The sequence below is a fragment of the Pagrus major genome, chromosome 17 (genome assembly GCF_040436345.1).
Source record: "Pagrus major chromosome 17, Pma_NU_1.0".
NCBI lineage: Eukaryota > Metazoa > Chordata > Actinopteri > Spariformes > Sparidae > Pagrus > Pagrus major.
In genome coordinates this window covers 810,416-823,768 of record NC_133231.1, presented here as the reverse complement: position 1 = coordinate 823,768, position 13,353 = coordinate 810,416, and the positions used below count along the sequence as shown (strand labels likewise).

Here is a 13,353-nt window from a genome sequence, read left to right as displayed (position 1 = left end):
AGGATTGTCAGCAGAATCATATCACCAAAGACAATCTGCTATTTTCAGCTGTTTCTGTTTGATGAACACACATGTAGGTCTCGCAACAGGATTCTGCCTGGAGAGAAATACATAGGGAGAAACAGAACGAGAGATGAGAGTGTATATATGTCCTTTCATGCACAATCAGACTAACAGCATGCCAGAAACATGCTGAGCCTTTATTTCCATGTAATTGGATATAGGCCTCTCCTGCAGATTAGATGTACAGTAATTAGCCTTCTCATGTGGAGTGAACACAGCCAGTGTCTCTACATTCCATTATTAAGCCTCCCCCTTATTAACACTGGTAAACAATGAGGAGACCCACAACAAACACATCAACATAAACTCCTCACGCAGCAAAGGTGCTCGGCACTATTAGGAAGCATATGTACACACACCTTGTGTATTTGGTGTGCTTGAGGATTTAAAAGGCTGGTGTTGAAGATATAAAAGGGAGACAATGGCAGCAGGTCTGCTCCTGGTTCGAGCTGTTCTCTGTCATTGGAAGCGTTGTTGCAGAGATAAGCTCATGGCTATAATAGCACATGCCTGCATCCAGCCTGTCTGACCACCTTATCTCCTCCTGCTATAATAACCCAGCCACACTGTCAGGCTGGACATGGATAAGAGAGTCAGTGAACATGTGTGTATGTGTGTGTGTGTGAGAGAGAGAGAGAGAGGGAGAGAGAGAGAGGGAGAGAGATTCTGATATAGGCTACTTTCAAGGACTAATTTCAGATATAGGATTATCAACCCTGCTTTAATTAGCATGTGACTGGGAAACTTCCCAGCCGACCCGGTGTCTGCAGGACACCACCCTGAGAGTCACAAAATTACTACCCACACCAGGACATCTGCAGGACATCAACAGGACCCAAACTCCAAATGGCAAGATGGTTTATTGCAGGATAGGGCACCCACCTATCTGATAAACTGTCAAGTTCACCTCTTCAGACATGGCCCAGAGTTCGCAAAAAAGTGTGAGCTGCTCTCTCAGGACCTCAGACCTCAGGGTGCCCTGGCCTGTGTAGATACTAATCTACATGCTTGCCTGCTAATTCACTCTCCAGTTCTGTTGATCCAGGGACAGAAGGAACCATCCTTAGACAATAGTGTGTTATTTTTGATTCTCTGTTTCATTTCAGTGTGCCCGTTCAATATATCAATGTATCAATACATCAATGTACGTAATCCTTATTAGTTGACACTCATGACATGTCATACTGGATAATGTTTATCATGTATTTCTGAATATGTGATATTGTATTAATTCATGTATCTGATATTTGACATCATCTAAAAGCGTGTGAGAGAGAGTGTGCCACCTTGTCAAATCTATAAATATCAAGCTCTTAATCAACGTCAATTATGAGTTCCAGGCGGGGGCCTGGAACTCATAATTTCAGAAGATGCATGCTGGCAACAGGAGCATGAGTAGTGCACCAGAAGCCTGCTGCACCCTTGCTGTGTCTTTGGTTTCTTCATTCCTGACTTTGTGGAGTCAGGAATGAAGAAACCAAAGACTGCCTGCACAACTTTTCAAAGTGTGCATGAAACAGAGAGAGAGAGAGACTGATGCAGGACTCCACGCCGGAGAAGGCCAACTGGAGGATCGCACCAACGCCTCCTCCCTCTTCATCCTCATCAGACGTAACGTCTCCTCCTTCTCCTGCAGCCTCGTCAGGTATACCAAACTTTCCAAGGGTTGAATAATATAGTTGATGGTTTACAGGTTCAACGAGTGTAGGCTAGGATAAGAAAACACTAAGTCCAAACTTAGATTTCCTGGTTTCTTTTTGGTTACTCAGTAATCTCAGCTTTGAACAATGCGAGCGCAGTGTGTTTTAAGGTTCCTCCATTCACATTCTATTGTGTTGCTGAACACAGCTCCATTTACAGTTGGTCCAACCCCTGAACCTCTTTGTCTTTGTATAATGTCTTGAAGCCATAGTCTAGTTTCTGTTTTGTTGTTGTCATATCTTTGTCTTTAGATTAGCAAATAAATGTTTGATTGTAAAGTCATTGTTTGTGGTTTCTATACATTTTACAGTTAGGTCACTGAACACATTCCGATTTTGCTAATGCTTTACTTAAATTACGATTAATTATTTCCCCTTAATTAATGTGTGTTAATAGACCCAATCTTACCTGATCAGCAAGAGGTTTCACTGTGTTATTGCACTGACTATGGGGTCATCTCGCTGGTCATGAGACAATAATCTGCATAATAACCTTTATTAATGCCATATAAATACTAATATTTTGAGCTATAATTCTAATCTTAGACAGACTAAAGACCAGTTAACTGGGGGACGGCATTTACAATTGGGGAGGTTAGGGTTAGGCAACCGATCGCCAGAATAAATTTTAGCAAAGTACGTTTTTGCAAAACCACCAATAAGTTAAATCATTATGTTTCCTTATGTTCAAATGTTCTCTTGTCACAGTGCTGTGCTTATGCTGAGGCACAAAAAAAGAAAAAAAATCACTTGGTTATGGTTGGTAAAAAATGTTTTGGTTTCTAATACCTGTTTTGGTCACCACAAAAACGACTGGAGATGTTCAGAAATATCAGTCTCCTTAAAATATCCAGTGGTGTCGTGTTCACAAATGCTGGAACGTCATGGTCCCTTGTCAAATAAATCCAATGGTTTCACACAAACGTCAAAATACATGTAGCCCAATCTGAAATATGTCATTTCAGACAAATAAATATGTTAAAATGTCATTACAGACCAATAAATATGCGTAGAAATAGATAAATGTGCTCATAAATAGAGGCTAAATATTACCTTAAAATCAGTTCTTGTAAGTGCTAAATACAGTTCATACACTGTAACAAATTTCTGACAGTAACATACTGTTTCCTTTTTTAAAACTGTAATATATTGTTAGAAACAATGCATTCTGCGTGAAATTTTGGGGCAGTTTGCCATTTCCCATAAAAAACTGCACTAAACTGTGACTAGTGTGGCATTCTGGGTATCATGTCTCAATCAGGCCCTGCAAATACAGAACCATACTGAAGACACGCTGAGCATGAAGACATGAAGCCAACTCTGGACTTTTTTTCTGAGGATTATTCATCTGAATCCTGCAAAATAAAAAATAATACGGTAAGCTTAAATATATTTATTTGTGTGGCAATGTTTACTTACTATCATTTTTTTAAACAAACTGCCACTCATCAGTAATGTTAGCCAAGCTAGCTTGACTCTTAACTCTTTTTAAGTTGCCTTTTTAAGTTGCCTGAGCCACAAATTCCTGATCCACAAATGCTGGTAATTCTGGTAGCAATCGCAGAAGTCCAACTCTAGAAAATTCTAAGTAGGAAAAGTTACCACACTGCCTCCCCTCCGCCACTGATTAGACAATATATAACACCACTTTAACACCGCAATTAGCATGTATATGCAGGTTTTTGAAATGTGGCTAAACCTGCCAGAAATAGTTAATTGACCCCATCAGCATCACACCTGACAAGGGGCATAAATTACCATGTCCACCTGGCTGTTGTGTTTTCATCACAATCTGCATCAGCAATCTTTGTAGACCATTTTCCATCTCAGCAGTTTGCTTCGCATCGTACAAATTTAGCAATATGTCATCTCTGGCTACCATGTGATTTAAACTTTGAATTGTAACTCTGTCTTTTTGACAATTAATTGCCTTGTCTGTTGTTGTTCAATATTTTATGATCCAGAGGGACAGAAGAAATGGAAATACCTTTCGGAAGATACATAAGTGTTGTTAAAATTGTTTGCCAGATTTTTTATAACACAGCCTGAGCAAGTCAGCAATATCAGGCAGGCATGAAGCTCCGCTTCTGAAATGCTCCCCAAGGGATATGAAGTCACATGGATGACGGAACAGAGCGCCTGTGCACATGCCAGGTAACAAAGATGTGCCCAGTTGAATCAAGGGGTGAATCATTTAGCAACAAAAGCATAGTGTCTTAATATTTAACACCAAATACCAAATGGCAGTGTAAGGCATTACAACAGACGTGTACAGTCTCACTTCTCCCAGCTTCCAGACTTTCACTGCACACAAGTAACAGCAAAAGTCAACTTTGAGAAGAATTGTGTATTTGGAGGGGTTTTCCCCCCCTTTTCAAGTGTTTATGACATTAGCCGCCACCAACAGCCGCTAAACCTGCCACTGATCCGACAAACAAATCCTGATTTACAGCCTGTCACTCCAGCACTCTGACTGAGAAATGTTCCCAGCAGGGGCTGGACGCAAACCTTTCCACATTGATCTGTGTCTGCCCACAGTCAATGATTAATGTTCCTGTCAGGAATCAACTGGCACAAACACATACACATGTACACTTACCCACAGCTTTTCTTTGTAACATTAAAAAAGCTGCTTCACTCCTGGGAGCAAAATAGAACTTTTCTTTCAGTAAAAAACAAAGAAAATGGTATGTTAATAGTAGAACAGAATGTGCTCACATCCTCACCGGAATCCCATTTTTTGAGTTAAGACACCTCGTCTCAAAGTATGGCCCAAGAGTCTCACTATGTTGCAGCTGAAAGCACAAGTTGTACAGCACTGGCTTGCTCCTCTGCCGGCTCTCTCTTGGATAACTTCTAATGGGTATTATTGTTTGCATAATTGGAAAACTCATTAAAAATAAATCAACAATAGTGCTTAGCTCTACAGTCATAATAGCACAGCCATCAGTTGCCTGTTCATTCGAGACATGATGGCTGTAGAGAAATAGGAAGTTTAGCCGACAAAAAAAAGCATGTCACAATCATAGGAAATTAGCAGGGCATGTTCAGGAAAGTATAAGAAACTGGTGGCCGTCACTTTTTATAGAGGCCAAAAGATTCCTGTTGCAAGTGGCCCACGTTAATGACAAGAGGTAACCCATTCACTAATTACCTTTCCATTGCTCTAACATCGGGCACGTTGTCGTCCATACAGATTTGTGTCTTCACTGGGGGTTTAAAGGAGGGGTCGGCCTTGGAGAATGAGCTGTGCCAGAAAAGCTTTCATGGTAATAATGCTGATTAGAAATCACAGAAATGATATGAGTCACTGGGCCTCGGTGCTAGGTGAGCAAAGATGACTCTTGTTCCCTATAATGAGATCCACGCAACCCCCAGCTATTCCCAGGGCTTTGTGCTTTTCTCAGGCTGAAGTCTCAAACTCAAGCGCTCCCTCACTGTCCAACTTTCATAGTTCATTCACAATATAATAGTTTTAAAAAATGCTATGGTTTCACTAAGAGACAAGTCAATGTACTTGTACCTTATTTTCATGCAATATGTGTTATATCCAGCCTGTCTCACTCCCAACTCTTAAGTAGAGCAGCCTGATCACCGGCCCTACGCTTCTAGGTTTGAAGCTGTAATTATGACTTTACTACAACTATAGTCCAAGTGAGGGGGCGGTTGGAGTGGTTGTATGGGTCATGCACATATGTTCACTTCCCATTTGGGACCAAGAGTTAAGAGTGATTTGTTTTTAAGTTAATATACATAAAGGAAGTAAGTTGTGTTATCACTTGCGTTACTTGAGTGACTTAATCACGTCAGTTATGATTTGAAACATCACTATTTTAACCCAAAGTCTGATCTTTTCCTAAACCTAAGTTATTTACCTGAAACTAACCAAACCACAACAGTTTTGTTAATAACAGTCCAAACATCATAATGTCATATAATATGAACTGTTTGTCAGCAAGCTTTATTTTGAAAGTCTAACCAGACATAGCATATAACGTGTTATTGCTAACTTGACTCTGACTCCTGCAGAGCCCTTTAAATGCAGATCTGAGGGGTAGGTAGAGTGTCACAGTTTGAAGTTTAAGGCTACTGACCCAACTGCCATATTTGATAAGTTGGATGTGAGAACATGTTGGTTATATCACATTCACATTACACGTTTATAACCTGAGTCTCATGTCAGGAGGGGAAGGGGATGGTGGTAGAGTTGCAGGCAAGAAGGCTGCCAAGCCAGTGATCGTAGTCGTTCAGTCTTTTCTCCAAGTCCTATTTGTTGTGGATCTGACTGGAATTATTTCAACCACAGACGGTCTTCATCAGATAAAGAACACCTGTATCTATTTGTGACACAAATTATCATCTAATGATTAGATAATCTGCCATATTTACACTCGCATATCACATATTCCCAGTCTGTATCTCTCAAGTATGATCACAAAATATTGAATTATTATAGACTCATATAGATACATTTTCTTGTTACATTATTTGGTTGTTGTCTCCTATTTATATAATGCTTTGTCAGTGTCCACATGTTACAGTGTCCTTAAAGTTCAATCATTCCAGTACAGATGTCTCAGTTCCCATCACAATCAGGTGTGAGATCTGTCCAACACTAAGACTACAGAAGCAGATAGATGGCTTATTTAGGTGAACTAGGAGATAATGCTGTGCCTGTGATGTTTCATCAGTGATTATTAAATACAGGTGTGTTCACATTTTTACTTAGACCTGAAGAAAACCACCTGTCATTCATTATATTAGTCATGTTCATATTTTTTTAGCATAATTTAGTCTCTACATTCCTGTCTCTTTTCATCAGGTTACACCAACAAACATCACTAGTTTAATATATGGCACTTGGTGCTCGCACACCATTAGCTTGAACATTTACATTAGGGCAGAAAGCAGGAACAGTAGCAGTAGTTTTGAAGCATGATATACTGTGTGTATATATATAATCAAACTTATTATCACAACAGACACACTTAAAGTTCATCAGTAAACATGATTGGTTAGCACGATTTGAAAGCCATACTCCTGCTGCTTTGAATTGAGTCATGTGAACATGAGTCACCACCTCTTCCATCTCACCTCTACCTCCCTTTCCACTGCTTTCATGTTGCAGACTCCCCCCACTGCCCCCCCTGACATTCACCCACCTCCCTCACCCGACACTCAGCCCCCCTGCTCCAATCTGTCCCTCTCCACTGTCCAGGTGAGAAATCAGTTGAGGAAGATGAAGGTGAAGAAGGCTACGGGTCCAGATGGGATCAGCTCCTCAAGTCCTGTGCTGACCAGCTGTGCAGGATTGTGGAGTACATCTTCAACATGAGCCTGAAGCTGTGGAAAGTGCCACTGCTGTGGAAAACCTCCTGCGTGGTACCAGTACCAAAGATCCCTCACCCTAAGGACTTCAACAGCTACAGACCAGTTGCTGTCACTTCACACCTGATGAAGACCCTGGAGCGGCTGGTCCTTGTCCATCTCCGCCCTCTGGTGGGTCCTTTTATGGACCCACTCCAGTTTGCATATCAACCTGGCATCGGAGTGGACGACGCCATCATCTTCCTCCTGGACAGATCACTGTCCCACCTGGAGAAGCCTGGAAGCACTGTGAGGATCATGTTCTTTGATTTCTCCAGTGCTTTTAACACCATACAGCCTGCACTTTTGGGGGACAAGCTGGCAGCTCGCAGGGGTGGACCAACACCTCACGTCCTGGATTCTCGATTACCTCACCAACCGGCCACAGTATGTGAGGATTCGGGACTGTGTGTTGGACACAGTTGTCTGCAGTCGGGGGCCCCACAGGGAACAGTCCTGGCCCCTTTCCTGTTCACCCTGTACACTGCAGACTTCTCCCACCAATCACCCCACAGCCATCTACAAAAGTTCTCTGACGACTCTGCTATCGTCGGCCTCATCAGGGACGGGGACGACAGAGCCTGCAGAGAACTTATTAAGGACTTCATAGACTGGTGCCAGCGGAACCACCTCCAGCTCAACGCCGAGAAGACCAAAGCGCTGGTGGTGGATTTCCACAGGTGCAAACAACCCCACAGACAGGTGAACTTCCTGGGAACAGACATTGTGATGGTGACATCTTACAAGTACCTGGGAGTTCACATGAACAATAAACTGGACTGGACTGATCACACTGCAGCAACATACAAGAAAGGTCAGAGCACACTCCGTCTGCCGAGGAAGCTCAGGTCCTTTGGGGTGCAGGGGTCACTACTGACAACTTTCTATGACTCTGTGGTGGCATCAGCCATTTTCTATGGAGTAGTCTGCTGGAGCAGCAGCATCTCGGCAGCAGGCAGGAGGAGACTTGATGAACTTATCAAGAAGGCCAGCTCCATCCTGGGATGCCCTCTTGACCCAGTGCAGGTGGTGGGAGAGAGCAGGATGATGGATAAAGCGGGATTTATGGTTCTGCGTCGATTGTGCGCCTAGGCGTCGGCGAACATGATCGCCGTGATTTTTCATTTATAGTAGTGCGGCGGTGTCTATGCATCGCGTGGTAATTCACCGCCACAACGCTAGGGGGCGCTGAGTAACGAAACCGCATGAATTCGTACCTGGAGTGTTTACTTTCCGGTTAGCGGGGAGTGAACACGCCTGGTTTCTGGTAAACAGTACATTGAACAATGGCGACTGAGCGAGAGAGGATACTTTTGGAGCTGGAGCTGATCGATATTGAAGAACAAATGCTTCTAGTGCAAATGTTAAATACCAAACGAAGGAGAAGACGTGTGAGGAGGTGGTCTGTACGTCCTTTGAACGCTGCGACCCGGAAATGATGTAACGCGGACCAATCACAGCCCTCGAGGTCCGCGTCGCATGTCCCTGCTGTCTGCGCCGTTTCGACGCGTAGTTAGGATTTTTGGGAGGCGCGCGTCAAGTGACGCAGATGTTCGGCGTAGGGGTCTGCGTCAACGGCGTAGCTACGGCGTAGGTACGCCGTCGACCTGACGCAGAACCATAAATCCCGCTTAAGCTGTCATCGCTGCTGGTGAAGGAGTCCCACCCCCTGCAGGTCACTTTCACAGCACTGGGCAGCTCCTTCAGCAACAGACTGATACACCCTAAGTGTATGAAGGAGAGGTATCGCAGGTCCTTCCTTCCTGCTGCTGTCAGACTCTACAATCAGCACTGCTCCCAATAGACCTCACTCTGCACTGTGCAATACCACTATACTATCTGGTCAATTTTCTTAATACCCATATTTATTATTTGTATTTTTTTTTATATATATATATTCGGCACATGCTCTGCTGCGACGATACTGCCCGTACTCTTGTTTTGCCGTGAGTTCAGTTCAGTCTAGTTAATGTTGGTGATTGTTTGTCTAAATTTCGTATTGTTTTGTATAGTCAGTCCTCGTCAGTCCAGTAATAAGTGTCAGTACTTTTGTCGGTATGTGGATCCCACTACACAAAACAATCTAGATCATTTTAATCACACTCTGGAGTACTGCTGGTAACAGTCGGGCGCTACTGCCAGAGCCACGCAGCAATGGACTCACCTACACCAAGGAAGCTCTGCTCCACCTCCGATCCTCCGTGCCACACAGTATTAAGCCATCCAGGGTACTGCCAGCAGAAATCCGACCGAGGAGGAGAGGGAAGCATGGAGGGGTTCGTACCAGGCTGAGAAGACGGCCCTTCAAACCACCACTACCCTCCATCATTATGGCTAATGTACGGTCTCTCCGGAACAAAATTGACAGGTTCCATGCAAAATGCCTGGCGGAGAGATCCTACAGGGAAGCCTGCATCATAGCCCTGACTGAGACCTGGCTGGATGAAGCTGTCTCTGATGCCGAGGTGAACCTAGACAACTTCACCATTCTGCGGGCAGACCGAACAAAGGACTCTGGTAAGGAGAGGCGCGGATGGGTATGTGTGTACAACAACAACCGGTGGTGTAACAACATCAAGATCCACAGTAAGATCTGCACTCCGGGGCTTCCGGGTTGGCACATGGAGTAGCCAGACGCACGGTGAGATCGCTCTCCCAGACAAACCGCAATTTACACCCAAACTAACTTAAAATTCAGTATTGCTCGATAAGAAAGATAGATGGATTGGGGAAGAACACTTAGAAGCCAAAAAGCCGACAAAAGAGAGCCTGTAAAACAGGAAAAACATGACGACAGCCAGAGACAGCAGCGGTAAAGTGGATCAAAGGGCGATAACAATACCCTGCGACAAGAAATCACTCATCTTGGACAAGAAATCAACGGTAAACTGGATATGCTTGGGGCAGAAGTACGCAACCTATCGGACCGAGTGGAAGAAGCAGAGTCCAGGGTGGAGACAGTCGAGAGATGGGCGGCTGAAACGACCGAGGCCCTGAGCTCCTGCCTGAAACAGCAAAAAGCCCTGCAACATAAATTAAACGACCTAGAGTCACGCTCCAGATGCAATAACATCCGCATCTTTGGAGTGGCAGAAGGAGAAGAGGGAGAAGAGGGAGAAGAGGGAGAAGACTCGGTGCCAGAGTTTGTCGAGGCGCTCATCCGGAGCAAGCTGCCGATCCCGGACGGCATGAAGTTAAAAATACAATGTGCACATAGATCTGGCACTCAGAGGCCCGCTCCAGATAAACCCCCAGGACCATTCGTAATCAATTTCCAGGAATTCACAACCAAAGAATGGGTTTTAAAGGAGGCGTGGAAAAAAACCAAGAAGGAAAGGATCCAGCTGAATAACAAGACTCTTTATTTTGATCATGATTACACTGCCGAGGTGGTCAAGAAGCACAAAGAATACAACGGGATCAAAAAGGCTCTGAAAGTGAAAGGAATTTGTTTCCAAACACCATATGTAAACATGCGCATCCACTGGGAGACGGGAGCCCAACTTTACAACAGCGCGGAGGAGGCGAGAGTGGAGCTGAGGAGGCGTGGAATCGCAGTGGAGGAGGCGATGCTGGCCGAGGGGGAGACTGACTGGGGAGCACGTCTGGGAGAGCTGCTGGGGTCGTGGCAGAAGGTAACGGGACATTGCGAGGCAGAGGACGATGTCACGCGGTATAAACTTCAGAGTTTCCAGAATGATCATACTGCTCAGAGACGATCCCCAGCGCAAGGGAGGTAAAATGAAGAATTAGAAATCATCACAGGCTGGTAAGATCACTGCCATTACAAGACTGAAACACAAGAACTGAACTGGACTAATATCAGGCTTTATATAGGCTATATCAGGGGTGCTCACACTTTTTCAGCATGCGAGCTACTTATAAAATGACCAAGGCAAAATGATCTACCTACTACAAAAATGCAAATTTATTTATAAATATATTGAGGATTTTTTGTACAATGTATGTTGATGTACCTTGCATAACCGCATGAGCCAATATTGCACAACACAATTAACTATGCACATTTTTTGTCATTACCTGAGTTTACTCTGATGACTTGCACTGAATTGAATCAGCCAGGGATGCGTAGTCCGGACAGTAGCTGCTGACAGCCAGCCTCAAGCACACTTCCAAATGATCGTCAGTCATGGTGGAGCGGTACTTGGACTTAATGATCTTCATGTGAGAAAAGGCTGACTCACATAAATAAGTGGAGCCGAATAATGCAGTCAAGGAGGTAGCACATTTCCTCATGTTGGGGTACTTTACCTCTGTGAGTAAGTTCCAGAACTGTCCATGAGCTCTGGACTTCAGCTCAATGTCGGCTTGCAGTGTCAAAATCTCATCCTCCACTCCAGAAGAGTTCAGGTGAAACAGTGTTGCAATTTTTGATGCGAGTGAATCCACCTCAGCATCATCCCGAAAAGGATAGCACATGAATGTAGCGACTGGCTCGAGCAAAGAAAAGTCTTGAAAGCGTTTGTCAAACTCTGACAGAAGATTGTCAATCTGCTCTGTGTAGCGTGCACTATCAAGTTGCACACAGGCCTTCCCTTGCATCTCCAGCTCTGACGCCAGGTTCTGGAAGTTTGCCAAATCATGGCGCTGCAGCTTTGAGGAGAGATGTCCCATCTTTCGTTTGAAAGCATTAACTGAGCTGATCATATTGATCACTGTTTTGTCTTTTCCTTGCAGCTCTAGATTGAGGTCATTCAACATGTTTGTCAAATCGGCTAAAAATGCCAAGTCTAACAGCCACTGAACGTCACTTAGTTGCTTGTATTCTGCATGTCCAGCTACACGGAAAAACTCCTTAATCTCCGGACAGAGCTCTCGAAATCTTTGCAGGAATTTGCCTCGACTAAGCCATCTCACGTCAGTGTGCAGCAACAACTCAGAGTGGTCGCAGTCAGCCTTCTCCAGATGTGCACGGAATAACCGTCTTTGAAGAGCTCTGGCGCGAATAGAGCAGGCGATCTTCGTTGTCACATCCATAATCTCTTTCATGTTGAGCATTTTAGCGCATAACGCTTGTTGGTGGATTATGCAATGGTAATTCAAGAAGTCCGGGAAAGCATCGTCCTGCCTGCACTTGGCAATAAATCCATTCAAGCGGCCAACCATTGCAGGTGCGCCATCCGTGGTGATAGACACCAATTTGTACACTGGGAGCTGGGTTTTATCAATAAAGTTTTTGAACGACTGAAATATGTCCTCTCCTCGCGTCTGTTCTTTCATGGACAGTACTGTTAATAGCTCCTCTTTTGCAGTGATATCAGAAAACACCATACGAATGAAAATGCACATCTGTGCTGTGTCACTCACGTCCGTAGACTCGTCCAACTGCAGTGAGAAACACTCACAGTCTGCGATGTCTTTCCAAAGTTGCCCGGTCAAATCCTCCGCCATGGCTTCACAGCGCCGTGTAACTGTACTCCTTGACAGCTGGAGAGCTTTGATCGAAGATACTATTTCTGTCTTGTTTTTAAAGTCTCGAAACAATGAGTCAGCTGCTTCAACGAATGCCTCCTTTACCATTTCTCCGTCTTGGAAGGATTTCTTGTTATTAACGATGAGATGACTCACCCGGAACGATGCTTCGGTGGCGGCTTTCGCTTTTGAAGTAGGTTGTGTGAAAAATGACTGCTGTCCGGACAACTGGCATTTTAATTCCTTCACCTTTCTCTTCCTCAGCTCGCTTTTCGGCGGGAAGTCGGTATCATATTTTCCATGAACAGTCCGAAAATGCCGCTCCACATTTCCCTTCTTTGGTATTGCGATGGTAGACTGGCAGATGAGGCAAACGCACTTCGAAAATGTCATCGTGAAAAAAAACTCCTCCTCCCATTCCGTATGAAAGTGATACGTTTTTGTCTTCTTACTTGGTCCAGCTCCCCCACTCATATTTATACCCTTTCTTGAGTTCAAGAGAATAAAACGAGGGCTTAAAATTGGAGGTAACCAACTCGCTAGCTTGTTAGCTGTGCTGCACTTAGCACCGTTGTTTGCGCATGCATGCGTGGTGACCTATGTGTCACAAAAAATCAGGTGTCATCTGACTGGCTGCCCTGTATATCAATCAAGTGACGGGATGGATGATAGGCTGACGTCTATTTTTTAATGTCATGCGATCTACCCATACTACCTTTGCGATCGACTGGTAGATCGCGATCGACGTAATGAGCACCCCTGGGCTATATCATCAATAAATGTCTGGGAG

General features: G+C 44.3%; 1 protein-coding gene across 1 annotated transcript; it reads right to left on the bottom strand.

The window, feature by feature from the left end:
- Positions 1-11,177: 11,177 nt before the first annotated feature.
- Positions 11,178-12,956, bottom strand: LOC141011987 (general transcription factor II-I repeat domain-containing protein 2-like). The gene has a single exon (XM_073485359.1). The coding sequence runs from the start codon at positions 12,954-12,956 to the stop codon at positions 11,178-11,180; it is 1,779 nt and encodes a 592-aa protein (XP_073341460.1).
- Positions 12,957-13,353: the final 397 nt, after the last annotated feature.

Bases quoted from the DNA above. Each gene is read 5' to 3' on its own strand.
- LOC141011987 (XM_073485359.1), bottom strand. From the start codon at position 12,956: ATGACATTTTCGAAGTGCGTTTGCCTCATCTGCCAGTCTACCATCGCA.